This window comes from Ailuropoda melanoleuca, chromosome 1 (assembly GCF_002007445.2).
Source record: "Ailuropoda melanoleuca isolate Jingjing chromosome 1, ASM200744v2, whole genome shotgun sequence".
In the NCBI taxonomy this organism is placed as follows: Eukaryota; Metazoa; Chordata; class Mammalia; order Carnivora; family Ursidae; genus Ailuropoda; species Ailuropoda melanoleuca.
In genome coordinates this window covers 143,081,234-143,103,381 of record NC_048218.1, presented here as the reverse complement: position 1 = coordinate 143,103,381, position 22,148 = coordinate 143,081,234, and the positions used below count along the sequence as shown (strand labels likewise).

General features: G+C 38.4%; 1 protein-coding gene across 12 annotated transcripts; it reads left to right on the top strand.

Moving 5' to 3' along the window:
* The first annotated feature begins 1,272 nt into the window (after positions 1–1,272).
* On the top strand, positions 1,273–20,900 carry SAMD9L (sterile alpha motif domain containing 9 like). 12 transcript variants are annotated; one of them, XM_034667732.1, is made up of 5 exons: positions 1,273–1,474; positions 3,158–3,257; positions 4,312–4,408; positions 4,812–5,014; positions 15,610–20,900. In XM_034667732.1, the coding sequence occupies exon 5, from the start codon at positions 15,630–15,632 to the stop codon at positions 20,385–20,387; it is 4,758 nt and encodes a 1,585-aa protein (XP_034523623.1). In that variant the 5' UTR covers positions 1,273–1,474; positions 3,158–3,257; positions 4,312–4,408; positions 4,812–5,014; positions 15,610–15,629; the 3' UTR covers positions 20,388–20,900. The 12 variants fall into 12 exon arrangements, with proteins under 12 accessions (XP_034523623.1, XP_019654153.1, XP_019654151.1 ...); XM_019798594.2 differs by having other exon boundaries at positions 4,805–5,014; XM_019798592.2 differs by having other exon boundaries at positions 3,158–3,364.
* Positions 20,901–22,148: the final 1,248 nt, after the last annotated feature.

The following is a 22,148-nucleotide window of genomic DNA, read 5'->3' as shown; positions in this document are numbered from 1 at the left end:
AATTATTTTTAATGGCTATATTTCAGTTGTATGACTATATTACCAATTTCTATTTATGGCCAATTAGGTTATTGCTAATTTTTCTTTGGAATTACCAAAACGCTTCAGTAAACATCTTAGTATAAATATCTTGAAATTTTTCCAAAAGTATTTTGAAATACTTCAAAATTTTTCATAAAGTCTTAGCTGGAAAATCACTAGAAATTTTCTAGTATGAATTGATATATTAAAGCATCCTAAAATAAATAGGAAAAACATGACCAATCTAATAGAAAATATGCAAAAGAAATGAATGGGAATTTCATAGAAGAGGAAACATAAACAGCCTTAAGCATACGAAAAATTTTTCAAAATTCGAAGTATGGATTTACTGAAAGCATATCACTTTTATACCATTGTAAACATTTTTGACCTCATTAGTAATGAGGAAAATGGAAATAAAACCACAACAGATGTGATTTCACATGGACTTGAATGACAAAAATTAGAAAGTCTTGGGGTGCCTGGGTGGCACAGCGGTTAAGCATCTGCCTTCTGCTCAGGGCGTGATCCCGGCGTTGTGGGATCCAGCCCCACATCAGGCTCCTCTGCTATGAGCCTGCTTCTTCCTCTCCCACTCCCCCTGCTTGTGTTCCCTCTCTCGCTGGCTGTCTCTATCTCTGTCAAATAAATAAATAAATAAAATCTTTAAAAAAAATTAGAAAGTCTCATAATACCAAGAGTTCGCAAGGATGTAAAATAAGGAGAATTTTTAATCCACTACAAATGGAGTGTAAACTCGTGTGACAACATTGGGATTTATAGATGGCTCTCTTCTCCCTGTATTTTCACATGGTCTTTTCTGTTTCTGTTTGTCTGTGTCCTAATCTCTCCTTACAAAGACACCAGACATGTTAGATTAGAGTCCACCCAAGCGTCCTCCTTTCAATTTACCTGTCTCTTTAAAGACCCAATCTCCAAATACAGTCACATTCTATTAGGAATTCAACATATGAATTTTGGAGGAGCATAATTCATCCCATAATAGGCACTTAGATCACATTGAGATTTTATTGTTCTTCCCTATATTTTTTTAAGTGTTTTCCCACTGCAATTTCTTAACTTTTATGACTTAAAATTCTGTCTGATGAACAGTTTCTAAGCAATAGTTCAAATTTTTTGATAATTTTCTGTGATGTTAACTTTCTGATATTTTACATCCTTCCAAATCCAAATAAATCATTCTTAAGCAAAAGTGAAACTCCCTGCATTTCTACTTCCTCATTCTGTTTCTTCACTGCAGATCTTACACGCCCTCAGAGGAGTCAGAGTATCAGGAGACCAGAGAACTCCACAACTTAATTGCTTAGTTTTTCAAAAGGATCTTACAATCTTTTGTCTCCTGGCCATCAGGAAAGGATCAAGAAAACGAAGGTTAAAATCAACTGCTTCAATTTCCTCATATAAAAAGAAGGAAGTTTTCAGGAAAATCTTGGTAAGTTACTGCATCATTAAACCTTTATATTTTCTGCTTATGGGACGGCTATTTTTTTATAATTCCAGCTGTAGTTTTTATATAAACGCATGTGTTCCTATATAAATGATTGCTTGTAAAGATACTGAAAGTGATTAAAAGTATCAGTGGATTAAATACATACCAACATATTAAACTGAAGCTAACTTTGCGAATGTTCCTCTAAAAAGAAATGTACCGTTACGTGTACTTGGAGTGGTGAGCTTTCCGGGTCGTATAGGGCAGTGGGAAAGACAACAGAGAAACAATGCAAAGTTCAGGAATATAAACGTTAAAGGTTGTAAAGGAACCTGTGGTTATGTGCAATTATACAAAATTCTGTCTTCCATAACTTAAGATGTTATTAGAAGTTTTACGGTTAGTCAAAGATAATACTCTCCGAAGTGTTATTTTTCTTTGTTAGAATTCCCTTCACATTCATTTTTTACAGCAATCTGGTTAAAAACTGAAATAGAAACTTAACTTCGGGAAATGAAACTTAACTTGCTTGTGTGTAGTTTCATTTCGTCAGACCTGTAGAGGGGGTGTGTATAGCCCTCCCAGACTAACATCAGGATTCTACAACATCTCTCCCCTAGCGTCAGCTCTAAGAGTCCTGCAGAACAGAAGTCCTCAGGGCATCAATATCTGGGGTGCTCCGAGGACCCCCCTGAGATGAGGGTGGGTGGGCACCAGTGCTCGACTGTAAGTGTTTGGATGATTCAGTGCTTCTTGTTCAATAACTAAAGAGAGAAAACTGGAGTAGTTGCTGGAGGATGGCATCCTATAACTACTTTGCCAATAATTAATGTTATTACTGAAAAGATGTGTGTTTATAATTGTTTCAAAACAGGAAGATGAGGGCCCCTAGGAAGTCAAGAGTTATGTCAAGTCAGCCTCAGAATTTGTCCACATCAGTCATTTTGATCTTTACTTAGCTCCAACAATATATATGCAGATGCTCTTATAACTGATAGAGTATAAACTATTTTAAAAATATTATCGAATATAATAGGTTCAAATTGTTATATGTTCACAACTGCTGTCATGAACAGGAGAGGGAGGTTGAGAAACTTTTGACATTCTAATAGACCAAGGATATTATTAAAGAGTTTAGTATATCATATTAAGACAAGGTATTGCTGATTTTTCCATTTAACAAAAGAAGACTCCAAATTTGGGGAATAAATGTCTGTGACCTTATCTCAGAAGAGTGCATCTATCTCCCTGGGATCTCTTGGTAGAATCTGAACAAAAAGAATTGAAAGAAAGCTGCCATCTATTAGGTGGCACAAAATTCCCCCCTTGCGGCACTGAACACAGCACAAAGTGAGTCACTGGCTGTGTATAGAGGCCTGAAAGCTGCAGAGGGAAATTCCTGATGTGCTGCTTCATTTCTAGCATGTTAAGCCTTAAAAAAATGAAATAAATAAACTTTAAAACAAATTTAAAAGGGGTACCTGGCTGGCTCAGTTGAAAGAGCCTGCAACTCTTGATCTCTGGGTCGAGAGTTAGAGCCCCACGTTGAGTGTAGAGCTCACTAAAAATTAAAAAAACAAAACAAAACAAAAACAAAAACTGTAGACTGTTGGGCCTTATTGGAATTGCTATAATCACTGTCTAAAACAAAAGAGAGACTCTGGAATCTGTCCTCTTGGTCTTTAGGATATTCAGAGAGAGGGTAGGTGGTTAACATACAGCAAGAGGACTCTGGCTAAGAGAAGCTATCGCAGCAGATCTGAACAGAGCACGTCTGTGGAAATGGGTAAGGCCCTTGCCAGGAGACCAGCTCTCCAGAGCACCAGCAGCAAATGAGAACAGCAGAGGTGCTGAGGCTCTGACACTGAGGACCCAGAAGAGAGGCCCAGCCCGGTATGAGAAATGACCTTATTTGGGAACTGTGAGTGACACAGCAGAAATCATACAGGATGTTGTGAAACTGGGGTGCCTAGAAGGATTGCAGGAGACACATATTTATTAAGCTTTCTTTCCTTTTGACAAAATTTCCTTTCCCTTCTTTGTGACCAGATGATTGAAGCTAAAGTTAGTTCTTGCCTAATGAGCAACACATTAAACAAATATTCTTAGATTTCTGTCTGGGATTCAAGCCAAGTGAAAGAATTGCCCTAGTGAAATGAGCAAAATCCGTTGGTCCTTTGGTCCAGACATTGCTAACTCAAGAGTTTTCAAAAAGTCCTTATTTTAAACTACCCTGAGAAAATGTTATTCATTCAACAAATTTTTGTTAAGCAGCTACTCTGTGCTAGGCACTGTGAACAAAATGAACAAAATCCTTGTCCTCATGAAGTACACAGAATAATGGGTATGGACAGAAAAAGAAACAAGATAAATAGGTAGGAATATGTGGAATACTTTATTGTGTTAAATCCTAAGTATATATATATTTAAAGGAAGGGGAAAAAAAGAAAGAAACCAGAGGAGAGATCAGAAACTTTGGAGATGGAATGAAGTTTTCTGCAGGCTGGCCAAAGATGCCTCAGTGAGAAGAAGATAGGAGATGAAAAGCCTGAGAGAAGGGAGGGAGGAGCCCCACAGGTATCCAGGGACCTCCCAGGGAGACAAACCGAGCAGATGGCTAGAAGCAGAAGCAGGTTCTGCCTGCAAGGAACAACCAGGGGACTGGACCAGCTTTAGAAAGGGAAATGAAAGCAAGATGTAATATCAGAGGGGTAGCAGGGTGCCAGGTCATGTGAGGCCTTATAGTTTATAATAAGGAGCTGGGCTTTCACTCTGTGTCAAATGGAAAGCCACTGGGGGGACTGAAAGAATACTGGCATTTTTTTTTTACATTTGTACAGGGTCACTCTGGCTGCTATTTTGGGGAAGTTCCCAGCAGGATCAATAATAGCAAGCGGGAAACAAATGAGGGAGCCACTCTCGTCATCCAGGAGAGAGGTCAGGGCTTGGCCGGGTTGGTAGTGGTGGAGGTGGTGGTTGGTGGTCAGACGTGGGACGTGTTTTGAAGAGACCACCTACCTACAGACTTGCTCCACACTGAATGTGGAATGTGGGAGGAAAGAGAATGCCTGCAACATATTTTTGGATGTTTATCTAATTTATTTAGTATTTAAATATTAATTTTTAATTAATTAAATATTAAAAAGTATTTAAATATAGGAAGAGATGCCATCTCCATGGAGGATGTTCTTTTCATTATTCTTTCAAATCTTCTATATGTTTGAAATTTTTCACAATAGAAAGTTAGGGGGAAAATCTGTCTCATAAACACTTCCTAAGCAACAGTCCAATCAATTACATTTTAATCTTCTGTGATATGATTTTTTTTTTGAGGTACCAGATTCTCAACAAAAGGCAAAACTGGAAAAGGGCCAGATCTGTTCTGCCTACATCTTTACTTCCTCAGACATAGATGATTTCCAGGACATGACTCTTGCAAATTTTCAAGAAAAGGCAACTAATCTAACAGCTTGAGATCAAAGAACCTCATAAAGACCTATTTCAAGTTGCTGATGTAAAAAGGAAGTTTTCAGAAAAGCCTCGGTAAGTTTCTAATCATTATAGATACCTGCTTCATCAACTTGTTTTAAAAGCTTTCTTTAAAAACTAATTCTAAAAACTAAAGCAGAACTTTGAAAGTGAATATATTTTCAAGTGTACATGAGCTATTTCTAATGAAACGATTCTAAAAGGAACGAGAAATCTTGCCGTTTTCACATATATCATTAGATGTAACTTGCACTGACCATAGAAGTCTTTAAAAATGGGTGGCTCAGTCAGTTGGGTGTTGGACTCAATTTTGGCTCAGGCTGTGATCTCCGAGGGTCACCGGGTGGGGTCCTGCTCCTCACTCAACAGGGAGTCTGTCTCCTTCTCTCCCTCTCCCCCTGCCCCTTCCCTTGATCTCCCTCTCTGTCAAATGAATATATAAATCTTAAAAAAAAAAAAAAAGAAGAAGAAGAAGAAAGAAAAAAAGAAACCTTCTAGCAACTATGGTGCAGAGTGTTTCTAGAGTTGGAGCACTCTGGAGATGAGGCTAGAAAGACCTAAGTAAAATGTAGATCAGAGGATCAGGACTTGAAACATACCAATCTGTGTAGAAAATTGTAACCGTGTGCAGCTATGGCAAACTCTCCTATAAACTCAAGATGATATCAAGTGTTAAAGATCAATTATTTTATTTAAGGCCTTCCTTCACAACAAGCTTGTACAAAGACTATGGGAAGAAATACATCATTTCAACATGCACTTCCAGAAAATGTCACTAACTTGCTTGGCAGTTTCAGCGCTGAAGAACATCAGAACAGGTGTAGGCCTTCTGGTCTCTGATTGTGAGCCTTCTTTCCTAGAGGCAAAGATACCTGTGGGCTGCTGAGGCCCGGCTTCCTGGAGTAGGCACCAGTGCTTGCCCTAAAAGCTGCTGTTTTGAGCCTTCCTAATCAGCCCCAAAGAAAGAAAATAAAAGTCCTTAAGGAATGGGTCTGAAATCAAGTACTCATAAGGAGAACTCCAGGGTTCAAAATTTTCCCGGAACAGAATAAAGGAGATAAGGTTGAGGTCTTCTCCCCAGCTGAAAGTAGAGCAACACCTTTATCCATTTTAGACATATAGGTTTCATGTGCTTTTCTTTTGAAGAAGCAGAACAAAACCAAATGCCAACCAAGACAACACTGGTTCTGGTCCCACGCACTTGTACAATGAAAACAGGTTGGCTGAGAGGAGACACATTTAATCATGATACTGTTTTCCTGATCACAACCCCTCCCCCTTTATTTACACTATGTAGCCTCTTGCCAAACATAAATGTCCCTCATGTTTAAAAAATATGCCAATATTCCAGGATGTAAATCTATCAAAGAATGTTCATGAAAGGCCTTTGTAAGCCTCAGAACAGTGAAATACATTGAAGTTCTATATAAATATTAACAAATCACCCCAAACAAGGTTGAAGACACGGATTGGGCCACAGAGTTATACTAAAGCATTATTAAAATGTTTTTGCCCAAATAATGGTCACCTTGAATTAGATACATAGTTCCAGCCAAATATGGATTATAGACTCTATAAGATGCTTGTATAACTGACAGAGTGCAAAATTCATGTGAAAGTGTTACCAAATATATAGTAACTTCAAATCATTATGTATCTTCTCAGCTCCCATCATAGCAGTGAGCAGCTGAGAAATGTTTTGATGTTATAAAGGGTCTTCATCTTTGAACAATGGGGCAAACTGAAATAGAGATAAAAAGACAGATTTGGGGAGAACAAATGCCATTCCGATTTGAGAAGAGTGCTCCCATCTCCCTGTGGTTCCAGACAGAATTCAAACAATAAAGAGAAAATGAGGGGGACGTCACCTCCCTGGGAGGTACCACAAAGACAAGCCCTTCCAACATCCCCACATTACACATACACATGTGTGTCTCTGGGCATCTAGTAGCTGATAAGCAGGAAACATTCATGTGTTGCTTCTTGGAGAGTGCTGGAGTCTAGTGGAATTGCTGTAATCACGGGCTAAATCAGAAGAAAAAATCTACAGCTCTTCCTTACAATATTTGGGGCACCCAGAGGACAAGGTGAGAGAGGACTCTGACTAAGAGAAGATATTGCCACAGACTTGGACAGAACAAGTCTATGGAGAGTGATGAGAGCATATCCAGAGAAGAAGCCTGGAGATGTGGGATCTCCTCTCCAGAGCAAGAGGTACGGACAGTCAATTAAGAGAACAGAAACTAAAATAGAATGTATGGACCTAGTAACAGAAGAAAAGTCAAGAAACAGAACAGGGGTAGAGCTCAGGGAAGCTCTTTTCTGATTGCTTCAATTTCCAAGTTGCAGTAGGAAGTAGGGTTACAGCAGAAAGTGACAATGTTGAGGAGGTGTTGGAGATTTGATGAGAGAGGAGAATGTGTAAAACAGCCATTTAGGACAATGAGAGAGTGAATACAGCAGGAAATAATATGGTAGCTCACTAACAGCCTGCTGGAAGACAGTGGTAATGTCTTTAAAGTGAGACCAGTCGGGTATAGAAGGTCATTGTCCAGCCATGTTCCTGACATGGGCAGAGTACAAGTGGAGGGAGGAGAAAGCAAGTGATTATAATGAATGAACAAAAAAAAAAAAAATCAAGCTAGTTACAAGGGAGAGGCAGTGAGGAGATACAGGGGCAGGGGGATGGGAGTGAGAAAGTAATAGAATCTAGAATTGGTGGGTTATGGGTCTTGGTGTTAAAGAAATATTAGAATTTGAGCACTAAAGGCAGTGAGTCTAGGGGCGCCTGGGTGGCTCAGTCACCTGACTGAACATCTGACTCTTGATTTCGGTTCAGGTCATGATCTCAGGGTTGTGAGATCCAGCCCCGTGTGGGGCTCCCTGCTAGGTGGGGACTCTGCTTGAGATTCTCTCTCTCCCTCTCCCCCTGCTCCCCCCTGCTCCTTCTATCTCCCTCTCTCAAATAAATAAATAAAATCTTTTAAAAAAACATAAACGTTGTGAGTCTAAGGGGCAGGAGATCCTAGTGAGGGAGATATTTGAATCTGAGATGCTGGAAGGCTTGTAGCCATTGGTGATTCTATTAGTTTGCTAGGGTTGCTGTAACAAAGTACCACAAACTATGTGGCTTAAACCACAGAAATGTATTGTCTCATATTTCTGGAGGCTGGAAGTCCTCAACATCAAGATTTTGGTGGGGTTGGTTCCTTCTGTGGGCTGTGAAAGAGAAGAATTCCCTGTCTCTCCTTTAGTTTCTGGTGGTTTTCTGGCAATCTCTGGCATTCCTTGGCTTATAGATCACCCCAATCTCTGCCTTATTCTGCACGTGGCATTCTCACTGTATGTGTATGAACCTCTGTGGCTAAATTTCACTTTCCTATAAAGATACCGGTCATATTGAATTAGGGCTCACTCTAACAGCTTCATGTTAACATCTGCAATGACCCTATGTTCCAAAATGTCACATTTCAAGGTACTGGGGCTAGGACTTCATCACATCAACCTAAACTTGGCGGGAGGCGATCATTAAGCAAGAGAGTTTATTTGGGATCAAAGAGTTGCAATTTGGGGTACACAGATTTGGGTAGCAACCCATATAGTGTTCCACCAAGCAAAAGTCAGGCAAAAAGGGAATGCCTAGGGGCACCTGGGTGGCACAGTCATTAAGCGTCTGTCTTCAGCTCAGGGCGTGATCCCGGCATTATGGGATCGAGCCCCACATCAGGCTCCTCCGCTATGAGCCTGCTTCTTCCTCTCCCACTCCCCCTGCTTGTGTGCCCTCTCTCGCTGGCTGTCTCTCTGTGTCAAATAAATAAATAAAATCTTTAATAAAAAAAAAAGGGAATGCCTCTATACGTTGCTTACAAAGAATTTTTGATTGGTGTTGGGGGCAGAAAACTCATCTTGATTGAATATAATTGATTGCTAAGACTATCACTAAGCAAAATGTCTTGCTAGCACGTAGCAAATTGCAAGTGTTAGGACTGAGTCCTTGGAATATTTTCTATTTGGCCCAGTTTAAAAGTTTATGGTTCTACCAGTGAGGACATGAATAAGGCCCATCTCCTTAATGGCCTCCTGTCTCCATCTTAAACCCCTTGACATAAGTGACCCCATTTAATCTATCACAAACACATAAGTTTGTGTGGAGGGGTCACAAATCAACCCATAACAGTTTGTGATAAGGTCAATGGTGTCACCATAACAGTGGATTTGGGAGGGAGGTCAAGATCACTGGACGAGAAGCAGTCATGACAGAAATGCCAGTATATTGAAGGATCATCTAGGTGTCTATGGAGCCACCAAAAATTGTGATGAGAATAGAGTCTGAGGGCATGACTGCCTCTTCCCCTCAGCTGCCTACAGAAAGCAGGTCAAAATATATTAAAATATATAAAAAGCAAGTATTCAGCAAATTGTTAAGGTATGAAACATTTTAAGACTAAATTTAAAAATAATACAGTAATCATTTTTTTATTCAGCCTTTTCTCCAAAGTGACTTCAAAAAATCTTTCATTAAGAATATGCTTATTAATAACTGCTTATCCTATTGGCTCCATATAGTGCTTGTAAAGAGGAAAGGCAGAACCTCTCCTTCAGTCTTATCTGAGGTGACACCTAGGGACAGGAGGATCAGGGATGAGCCTCCAGGCTCCTGGGTTCAAGGAGTCATGTCCTGGTTAGTAATTCCCCCTGCCCAGGAATTCTCTTTGACAGGCCTAGCATCTGGCTCTGGGGGCAGACGCAGGGACAGCCCACTGCTGAGCACCACCTCACCCATCTCCTTGGACCCACTAGATAGGCCTTTGGAAATCCTACCAGGTAGACTATTCCTTATTCCCTTCACTCTGTCCCCCAGACTTGCTCCCTCTACCTTCCTCCTACCCTACTCCAGAAGCTCCACTTTAACTTCACCTGCCCAGTGTCCCCACTTTCCTCCTAGTGACACTCCTCCTCACAGATCCCAGTCCTTTGCCCCTTATTGTTTCTTACACAAAGCACTATCACAGTTTGTCATGATAAACTGTTTTGAATATATGTCTGTATGGTTCTTCCTTCTCTTTAAAATTTTCCCCACTGGACTTTTAGTCCTATGAAAGAACTTCACATCTCTTTTGGTCACCTCTAGTTTTCTTGAGCATGATGCCTGATAGGTGCCTAATAAATATTTGTCGAGTGAACAAGCAGGTGATATTTATCTCTGGTTGCGATATGTATGCTAATTCTAAGACCCCTTCCAACTACACTGTAAGTGAATGGAATTGATAATATGAAATATGTTTATAATGTTCATTGTGCCAGTTGCTTATAGTTCTACTAATTGGCTCAGGACTAGGTGTGTCCTGCAGAATGAAGCCAAAGTGACTAAGAGGATTCAGGACACTAAGGCACTGGGAAAGTTTTATGCAAGCAAGCAGAAGCTGCTATGCCCGGCGGTAGCATGCGTATAGACGGGGTAAATTATTTAAAGTGTTTATGGTATTCACGCCATAAATGACTAGCATGCGTTTCTTCTCTGGCTGATATAGGCTATAAGCTGAGGCCTCAGTTTAGCTCATCCTTCACATATGACCCCAAGAAAACCCTCTGGAAAAGCTTCTGCAAGAAACCCCAAACACAGATGGGTCAAATTTACAGTTTGGCTAGACTTTGTGACTTGTTTATATAAAAACCTAGGATCTTTAAATCTTTCATGTAAAACGATCTTTTTTTAAACTAGGATCTTTCAAATCTTTCATTTAAAAAAATTACAAATCTTTTAAAATGTTTATATTTTCTCTTTATAGTTTAATATTTTTGTTTTGTTTGATACTTAATGCTTTTAATCTATTTATCCTTATAATATTTTCACTTTCTTGTTTTCCTTTATTTAAACCACTCTATTGATTCCCTTTTTAATGCTGATTCACTAGGTTGGGGTGGGACCTGAGAATTTACATTTTTTACAAAGCTTCCCGGTGGTGCTAATGCCATTGATCTGGACACTATGTGTAGAGAACTGCTGTCAACCTCATCTGCACAAGAGAATGACACCAACAGATTTTGAAAAGTACTAATGCTTGAACTCTCCTCCCACTCTCTCAGCCAATTAAATTATCAGGATGTGGAGTCTCAGGTGATTCTAATGCTCAGCCCAAGTTGAGAATCCCTGCTCCAGGGTGTTCCGGGATACTAAGTTCTTGCAACTCTGCAAAGTAGGTAACTGTGGGACCTGAATTACTCTCACATCAATGATTTAGGCTGAGATTGTTTATTTGGTTGTTTGTTTTTTATTTTAGTTTGATTACAGTATACTTAACATATAGTGTTCCATTAGTTTCAGGTGTATAATAATTTTCAACAACTCTGTACATGACTCGGTGCTCATCATGATAAGGGTTCTCTTCATCCCCCATCACCTATTTTACCCATTCCCCCCAACCGACCTCCCTTCTAGTAACCATCAGTTTGTTCTCTATAGTTGAGTCTGTTTTTCTTTGTCTCTTTTTACCTTGTTGTTTTGTTTTGTTTCTAAAATTCCACATATGAGTGAAATTATATTGTATCTGTTTCTCTTTGATTTGTCTCACTTAGCATTATACCCTCTGGATTTATCCATGTTGTTGCAAATGGCAAGATCTTATTCTTTTTTATGACCAAGTAATATTCCATTGTGTGTATATACCACATATACACGCATATTCTTTATCCATTCATCTAATCAGTGGACACTTGGTTGCTTCCATAATCCGGCTCTTAGAAGTAATGCTGCAATAAACATAGGGGTGCATCTATCTTTTCAAATTAGTGTTTTCATATTCTTTGGGTAAATACCCAGTAATGGAATTACTGGATTATATAGTAGTTCTAATTTTTAATTTTTTGAGGAACCTCCATACTGTTTTCCAGAGTAGCTGCACCAATTTGCATTCCCACCAGTGTTGTAAGAGGGTTCCCCTATTTCCACAACCTGACCTGTTTCTTGGGTTGTTGATTTTAACCATTCTGACAGGTGTGAGGGGATATCTCATTGTAGTTTTGATTCGTATTTCTTGATGATCAGTGATGTTGAGCATCTTTTCATGTGTCTGTTGGCCATCTGGATGTTTTCTTTGGAAATATGTCTATTCATGTCTTTTTCCCGTTTTTAACTAGATTATTCATTTTTTCAGTGTTGAGCTCTGTAAGTTCTTTATATGTTTTGGATACTAACCTTTTATCAGATATGCCTTCTTCCATTCAGTAGGTTGTCTTTTAGTTTTGTTGATTGTTTCCTTCAGTGTGTGAAAGATGAAGTCCCAATAGTTTATTTTTGCTTTTGTTTCCTTTGCCTCAGGAGACGTATCTAGAAAGAAGTTGCTACAGCTGATGTCAGAGAGGTTACCGCCTGTGTTCTCCTCCAGGATTTTTTGTGGTTACAGGTCTCACATTTAGGTCTTTAATCCATTTTGAATTTATTCTTGTTTGGTGTAAGAAAGTGGTTCAATTTCATTCTTTCGCATGTAGCTATCCAGTTTTCCCAACACCATTTGTTTAAGAGACTTTTTCCCACTGGATATTCTTTCCTGCTTTTTTGAAGATTAATTGACCATATAGTTGTGGGTTCATTTCTGGGTTTTCTACTCTGTTCCACTGATCTATGTGTGTATTTTTGTGCTAGTACCATTACTGTTTTGATCACTATAGCTTTGTAATATAACTTAAAGTCCAGAATTGTGATGCCTCCAGCTTCACTTTTCTTTTACAAGGTTTCTTTGACTATTTGGGGTCTTTTGTGTTCCATACAAATTTTAGGATTGTTAGTTCTAGTTCTGTGAAAAATGCTGTTGCTATTTTCATAGGGACTCCATTAAATGTGTAGATTCCTTTGGGTATTATAGACATTTTAACAAACTTTGTTTTTCCAATCCATGAGCATGGAATGTCTTCCATTTCTTTGTATCACCTTCAACTTCTTTCATCAGTATTTTATACTTTTCAGAGTACAAGTTTTTCACCTCTTTGGTTAGGTTTATTCCTGGGTATCTTATTGTTTTTGGTGTAAATGGATTGATTCCTTAATTTCTCTTTCTGCTGCTTCATTATTGCTGTATAGAAATGCAACAGATTTCTGTACTTTGATTTCTTCAACTCTACTGAATTCGTGTATCAGTTCTATCAGTTTTTTGGTGGAGTCTTTCAGGTTTTCTATATAGAGTATCATGTCATTTGCAAAGAGTGAAAGTCTTACTTCTTTCTTACAGATTTGAATCCCTTTTATTTCTTTGTGCTGTCTGATTGTTGTGGCTAGGACTTCCAGTACTATGTTAAATAACAGTGGTGAGCGTGGATATCCCTGTCTTGTTCCTGAACATGGAGAGTTTGAGGATGATATTAGTTGTGGGTTTTTCATATATGGCCTTTATTATGTTGAGGTATGTTCCTTCAAAACCTACTTTGTTGAGAGTTTTTATCATGAATGGATGTTGTACACTGTCAAGTGCTTTTTTGCATCTATTGAAATGATCATATGATTCTTATCCATTCCTTTCTTGTGGGGGGGATGTAGGGGGAGTGGTGGAAGAGAGAGAATCTTAAGCAGGCTCCATGCCCGCTCAGAGTCCTATGCAGGGCTGGATCTTACAACTCTGAGATCATGACCTGAGCTGAAATCAAGAGTCAGACACTTAACTGACTGAGCCACACAGTTGCCTCAGGTATCCATTCCTTTATTAATGTGATGTGTCATGCTAATTAATTTGCAACCCAGGAATAAATCTCACTTGATCATGGTGAACAATTTAGGTCCTTTTTGTTTTCTTTTTGATAAGTCTGGCTAAAGGTTCACTTTATTTATTAATTTTACTAACTTTTTCAAAAAACAAGCTCCTGGTTTCATTGATCTGTTCTATTGTGTTTTTAGTTTCTATATCATTTATTTCTGCTCTAATCTTTATTATGTCCTTCCTTCTGGTGGCTTTAGGCTTTGTTTGTTGTTATTTTTCTAGCTCCTTTAGGTGTACAGTTAGATTGTTTATTTGAGATTTTTCTTGCTTTTTGAGATAAGCTTGTGTTGCTATATACTTCCCTCTTAGGACCACTTTTGCTGCATCTCAAAGGTTTTGGACTGTGTGTTTTCATTTTCATTTGTTCCCATGTATTTTTTAATTTCTTCTTTGATTTCCTGATTAACCCATTCATTGTTTAGTAGCATGTTGTTTAACCTCCATGCATTTGTGGTCTTTCCAGTTTTTTTCTTGTGGTTGATTTCTATGTTCATAATGCTGTGGTCAGAAGAGGTGCATGGTATAATTTCAGTCTTTTTGTATTTGTTGAGGTCTGTTTTGTGACCTAATATCTGTTCTGGAGAATGTTATGTATGCACTTGAGAAAAATGTGTATTCTGCTGTTTTAGGTTGATTCCTGGGGTATTTAGGATAATTTGATAATTATCCAGTTGTGTTTGTGGGATGTGACAAACCTAGAGTCCTCCTTCTCTGCTGCCATCTTCCTCTTCTTTCTCATTATAGTTTTGATTTGCCTTTCCCTGATGATGGTGAGCATCTTTTTGTGTGTCTGTTGGCCATCTGTATGTCTTCTTTGGAGAAATGTCTAGTCATGTCTTCTGCCCATTTTTAATTAGATTATTTGTTTTTTTGGTAATGAGTTGAATAAGTTCTTTATATATTGTGGATATGAACCCTTTATCAGATATGTCATTTGCAAATATCTTCTGCCATTCAGTAGGTTATCTTTTAAATTTGTTTATTGTTTATTTTGCTGTGCAGAAGCTTTTTATTTTGATGAATTCCCAATAGTTTATTTTTGCTTTTGTTTCACTTGCCTCAGAAGACATATCTAGAAAAATGTTGCTACATAGGCTGAAATGGTTTTAACAAATTTTAAAACTCATACTATTTTTCTTATCTAATTTCACTCAGGCCAGACCTGTTTGAACTATAGCTAACTCTTTTGGTACCTCTGAGAGCCACAAGAATTAGCCAACCGAATTGATTATCATGTCATTTTGCTGCCACATCTCTTTCCACCTTGGTAGCCTAACAGCTTGAGTTCCAAAAGACAGTGGGTGATGAATTAACTGGCTGCTTCATCACTATGTAACAAAGATGGCCTTCTTCCTAGTTGAGAAAGGAAGTTCCTATTCCCCAACCCACCTCCACTTATCCAGTTTTTTTTTTAAGTTTTATTTAATTAATCTCTACACCCAATCTGGGACTCAAACTCACAACCCCAAGATCAAGAGTCACACATTCTACCGACTGAGCCAGCCAGGCACCCCCCACTTGTCCAGTTTTATATTTTAAAGTTTATTTGCAATATTCAGCCATGGGCACCAATGCCTGTGTTACTTAAGATTCTGGGTTTAAGTTACAAAAACCCAACTTTCACCAAGTTAAGCCTATACAGGAAAATTACTATGTGAATAAAGGTATATGTCACCCTAATTAGAAGCTACTGCTCATTTCATAATCACAATTATAATCATCTAGGAAATAAGGGCATTAATTGGGACTATAAAACATTAAAAATAAGTATCAAGTAGTTTCAAAAGTCAACCTTGAACAATATTTTGTATGTGTTGTTTATATCAAATTACATACATAATTGACTATGATTTCCATGATAAAGTATAATACTAAAATATTTATTGTATTGCTTTTTCTAAGGAAGAAAATTGCAAGTTGAAATGAGTGAACAAGTAAATCTACCTGAAATTATCAACGACTGGACCAAAGAGCATGTGAAACAATGGGTAACAAAAGACCTTAAGATTGATGAAAAATATGGGCAGATTCTGCTCACTGAAGAAGTAACTGGATTAGTTCTGCAGGAATTAACTGAAAATGATCTTAGAGAAATGGGGCTACCACGGGGTCCGGCACTTTTGATAAAACGTGCATATAACAGATTGAATAACAGCTCCTCTGAAAGTAACAATCAGGATTCTGGACAAGTAGATCATACAAAACCCTCCAAAAAAGAACACCCAAAAAAACCACAAAAGATGAAAAAGGAAGAGGAAAAATCAGTGTTATCCAATAATGATCATGATCTCAGAGAGATGAGAGATACCAAAGAACAAGAATCGATTCTTGTGAAAGAAGATGCATTAAATGAAGAAGTGACCACTGAAGACCAAAATGAGGATAGGACAGAAACTGAACAGTTGACTTGTATGCCATATCCTTTTGATCAGTTCCATAACAGCCAACGTTACATAGAACATAGTATTCTACAACCTGAAACTGGCCCACTCAATCTCATAGACCCAATACATGAGTTCAAAGCCCTCACAAATACAGAAGCAGCCACAGAAAAGGACATTAAGATGAAATTTAGCAATGAAGTCTTCCGATTTGCATCAGCTTGTATGAATTCACGCACCAATGGCACTATCCATTTTGGAGTCAAGAACAAACCCCACGGACAAATTGTTGGTGTGAAAGTCACCAGTAAGGATGCCTTCATTGACCACTTTAATGTAATGATCAGACAATACTTTGAAGGAAATGAGATCAATGAAGCCAAGAAGTGCATTCGGGAGCCAAGGTTTGTGGAAGTCCTACTGCAGAACAATACACCATCTGACAGATTTGTCATTGAAGTAGATGTTATTCCAAAATATTCTGTATGTGGAGAAAAATATTTCTTAATTAGGATGCAAAGTTGTAAAAACGAAACATGGAAACCAAACCAAGACCTTTCACTGTTTGTGAGAGATGGGCCCAGCTCTAAGGATATCCTGGCCAATGTCAAGCAACGGGATATAGCTTACAAAGAATTTTCACAAAATTTTAAGTCAGTAGCAACATCTAGAAAAGTGGCTGAAGAAGAATATGAGGTGAAGGCAAATAAGAAGGAGAGTGAAGGACAAAAGCTGGTGAAACTTCTCATAGGCAACCGAGACTCACTGGATAATTCATACTACAGCTGGTACATTCTTGTAACAAATAAATGCCATCCAAATCAAACAAAGAACTTAGATTTTCTAAAGGAAATGAAATGGTTTGCTGTGCTGGAGTTTGATCCCGAATCTGTGAGCAAGGGGGTGGTCAAAGCTTACAAAAAAAGCCGAGTAGCAAATCTTCACTTTCCAAATCAGTTTGAAGAAAAGTCAAATAACATAAGGGAGAAAATTTCTAGTTTGAATCTTTATGAGCAGCCCAGCTGGATCTTCTGCAATGGCAGGTCAGACTTGAAAAATGAGAGCTATAAGCCTCTAGAACCACATTTATGGCACAGAGAAAGAGCTTCTGAAGTCAGGAAGCTGATTTTATTTCTCACAGATGAAAATATAATGACAAGAGGGAAATTTTTGGTAGTGTTTCTATTACTCTCTTCAGTGGAAAGCCCAGGAGATCCCCTTATTGAAACTTTCTGTGCTTTCTACCAGGCTCTCAAAGGAATGGAAAATATATTGTGTATCTGTGTAAACTCACAGATTTATCAACGATGGAAGGATCTGCTACAAACAAGACTGACAGCAGCAGATGAATTAACAAACCACAGTATTTCGACTTTAAATTTAGAACTGATAAACAGTACTATCCTTAAACTAAAACCAGTGACTCAGTCATCAAGAAGATTTTTGCCCTCCCATGGATTTGCTTCAGTTATCTTAGAGAAAAAGGAAGAGGATACCTTGACTGCACTGGAAATCCTCTGTGAAAATGAGTGTAAAGACACAGACATAGAGAAAGATGAATCTAAATTCCAAGAATTTAAGACATCAAAAGAGGAACACTTTTATCGAGGTGGCAAAGTATCCTGGTGGAACTTCTATTTTTCTTCTGAAAACTATTCTTCAGCTTTTGTCAAAAGGGATAGTTATGAAAAGCTTAAAGATCTGATCCAGTGCTGGGCAGACTCTCCTAAACCAGTATTTGCAAAAATTATCAATCTTTATCACCATCCAGGCTGTGGGGGTACGACATTGGCTATGAATGTTCTCTGGGACCTAAAGAAAAGCTTTAGATGTGCTGTGTTAAAAAACAAAACGACGGATTTTGGAGAAATTGTAGAACAAGTGACCAAATTAATTACCTATAAGGCAACCAGCCCTGAAGATTACTTTCCCGTACTTCTCCTTGTGGATGATTTTGAAGACCAGGAAAATGTTTATGTCCTGCAGAATGCCATCGATTCCATTTTAGCAGAGAAGGGTTTGAGATATGAAAAAACACTGGTGATTATCCTAAACTGCATGAGATCCCAGAATCCTGACGAAACTGCAAAATTGGCAGACAGCGTTGCCCTCACCTACCAACTTTCTCCCAAGGAACAAAGAGCTTTTGAGGCCAAACTGGAAGAAATTGAGAAGCAACACAAGAACTGTGAAAACTTTTATTCCTTCATGATCTTGAAAAGCAATTTTAATGAAATATATATAGAAAATGTAGTCCGGAATATCCTAAAAGGACAGAATGTGGACAGCAAGGAAGGACAGCTCATTTCTTTCCTGGCTTTACTCAACTCCTATGTTACTGATTCTACAATCTCAGTATCACAGTGTGAAATATTTTTGGGAATCATATACACTAGTACCCCCTGGGAACCCGAAAGCCTAGATGACAAAATGGGAGCCTATTCTACACTTCTAATAAACACAGAAGTCGCAGAATTTGGGAGATACACAGGTGTGCGCATCATTCATCCTTTGATTGCCATCTTCTGTCTGAAAGAACTGGAAAACAGCTATAACTTGAATAAGTGTCAAATTGCACTGAAGATCTTAAAGGAGGATTTATTCTATGTTTCTGGAATAGGAAGAGAAAAATTTCAACATGACGTGCAAACTCTTCTGCTTACAAGACAGCGCAAGGAGTATGGGGATGAAACAGACACTTTGTTTGCCCCATTAATCGAAGCTTTAGAGAATGAAGAAATTGAAAAGGTCTTGATGGCTGGGACTCTTCGATTCCCACAAAATGCGTTCATTTGTCAGGCCTTAGCAAGATATTTCTACATTAAAGAGAAGAATTTTAGTACTGCTCTAGATTGGGCAAACGAGGCCAAAAAGAAAGCACCTAAAAATTCCTATATCTCAGATACACTTGGTCAAGTCTACAAAAGTCGAATCAAATGGCGGTTGGATGAAATGAAAAACGCCAAGGATATTACAGTTAATGATCTAATATGCCTCCTGGAAGCCGCTGAAAACGCCTCAAAAGCTTTTAAAAAATCCCAAGAACAAGCCGAGAGGAAAGCCTGCGAAACGGAACCCTGGGGACCACAGAAGTTGCAAAGAAAATATGACACATACAACACGGCCGGTTTCGTGGGTGAAATAGAAGTTGGTCTTTACGCTATTCAGATTCTCCAGCTCACACCTTGTTTCCTCAAAGAAAATGAATTCTCTAAAAAAGCTATGGCAGACTTTTTATCAGGAAAGGGGATGACTCCCACAAATCCAAAATGTGAATATTATTTGGCCCTTAGCAAGTTCACATCCTACTTAGAAAATTTACAATCAGATTTGAAAAGGTGCTTTGACTTTTTTAATGATTATATTGTTCTTTTGCAAATGAGGAACACCCAAAAAGAAACAGTAGAAATCTCATTAAACAAGAAAATCACTCGTTGTTTCAGGAAATATGGGGAACTTTTCTGCTGTTTGGATTTGGGTTTGCTACAAAGTAAAGAGAGTCAGTTTTTCCAAGAGGAGAGTTTCAGGAAAGGTCTAGAAGCTTTGAGAGCAGATAGGTTTTCTGGACTCCTGGAATATCTTAATCCAAATCACAGAGAGGCTGCAACCAACATGGAAAATATAGTGAACAAATATTCTTTCCTACTGAGGCAAAACCCAAATAAGCAGCTGACAAAGGAGAAATTAAATTTCATTTTAGCTAACATTATTCTTAACTGTCTAAAACCCCACTCCAAGTCCATCCAACCACTTAGCATACTGAAAAAACTGCTCCGAGAAGCGTTGCTATCCATAGGACCAAGTTATCAATATCCAGACCCTTATTTTTTGGCCTGCCTTCTGTTCTGGCCAGAAAATCAAGAACTAGATGAAGATTCCAAACTCATGGAAAAGTATGTTTCATCCTTAAACAGAACCTTCAAGAGGCAGTATAGAAGCATGTGCAGGTCCAAGCAAGCAAGCACTCTGTTTTACCTGGGGAAGAAGAAGGGGCTCCACAGTCTTGTTTGCAAGGCCGAGATAGAGCAATACTTCAATAAAGCACAAAATGTAAATTCTCTCTCGCCAAGTGGAGACGTGTGGAAAAAAAAAGAAGTCAAAGACCTCTTGTGTCGTCTAACTGGTCAGGCCGAAGGCAAGCTAATCTCTATGGAATATGGAACAGAGAAAAAAATTAAAATACCAGTGATACCTGTTTATTCGGGTCCACTCAGGAGTGGTGGGAACATAGAAAGAGTGTCCTTCTACCTAGCATTTTCCATTGAAGGGCCCCAAGCATATGACATAGAAATAATTTAAGAAGCTACATTAACTCACATATGTTTGTTCATAATCTATGCTTTTATTCCCTCTGTCTATCCCATGGCGTTTTGATAACATTATTGGCTTACCTGTAAATCACAGATTTTGCTTTTATGTCGCTGAATGAATTATAAGGTTTTTGAGGATATGAAATGCGTCTACACGCAGAGTTTGGCACACAATAGAGTTGCTTGTTTAATGTTTTAAAATATATTTTGCATATGGACTCTGGGAAACAAACTGAGGGCTTCGGGGGGAGATGGGATAGGCTGGTGATGGGTATTAAGGAGGGCACGTATTGCATGGTGCACTGGGTGTTATACGCCTAATGAATCATCGAACTTTACATCAAAAACTAGGGATGTACTGTATGGTGACTAACATAATATAATAAAAAATATTACTATAAATAAAAAAATAAAATGCATTTTCAGACTAACAGTCAGTATCCACTGTCACATCATAACTGGTTATAGATCAATAAAATCTGTTTTAATTCTATCACCCTTATGAATATACTGAATTGTGAATTACTTTATTCACTGTGAAAGTAGAGATTTAAATAAGATGAATATAGAAGGAAAAGCCTCGCCTCAGTTTTTGGAAATCAAACCGAGGGAGCCACACCAATGTGCCACTTACCTCATCTTGGTATCAACAAATATATATATGGAAGGTAAATATTTTGTTCTCTTCCTACATCCACCCCTCCACCTATACATATACATACACAATTCCTTGTACTCCTTGCCCTTCTCCCATCTCCTTGCTTCAGGAAGGGGAAGAGAACAGAAAACAAAGTAGTCACAAGCTTGCACTGCCTCTGTCCTCTTCCTCCCATTTACAGACAAATGAGCCCTGGGTGTTAGGTGTTGTTATATAAGACTGATGAATCACTGACCTCTACCTCTGAAACTAATAATACATTATATGTTAATTATCTCAATTTAAATTTTAAAATTTTTTTTAAAAAAAGAAGGGAGTGCTCTGGCAAGGGAACATTTGGTGTAGGTTACATACATTTTTACATAAAAGGTTGCAAATCATTAGACAAAGGACATTTCAGAAAGTTGCAGTTCTTATCTTAAGTTTCTAGTATATCCAGGGCTGTATGACTTAATCTGGGAACGAGGGAAGTTTATTCCTTTTTCTTATCTTTTGTGTTCAAAATACTCCTTTTCGGTTATTTTCTTTAATGAAGCAGATGTTCAATGTGTGCTCGGGGCAGAGTTAAGAGCCCATGCTTTGAGGTTTTGCGGAGTCATTTTGACCTTGGTAAATGTTAAAGCCTATCTTCCTTGTTAGCCCAGGTGCGGGACCCACTAGCAGTAATAGTTGAACATGTCCTTTATCACTGGCTTCCATTTTCTGCAGGATTGTTTCAGGAAACAGTTGCCCCAAGAAAATCTTATGCAATAGCAGGATTGAGCCAACAGGGTGGGTGAAATAATGAGAAATCCCAATAGTCAATATATGCAAATCTAGATCATGCATCTCAACTGGGGCACTGTCACCTTCAAAGCAGTGAAAATTGGTTCTTGGGAGCAAAAAAAATGTTGTACCTTTTTTTACAGGCCTTTTTTTTTTAGTGTAGTTGACACACAATGTTACATTTGTTTCAGGCGTACAACATAGTGATTCAACAACTCTATAGCCTATGCTATACTCACAAGCAGAGCCACCATCTGTTACCATGCAATGAATGCTATTACAATACCACCCACTACATTCTCTATGCCTGCATTTTAGTCCCATGAC

Excerpts from the sequence above, each read along its gene's own strand:
- SAMD9L (XM_034667734.1), top strand. The coding sequence starts at position 15,630 with ATGAGTGAACAAGTAAATCTACCTGAAATTATCAACGACTGGACCAAA.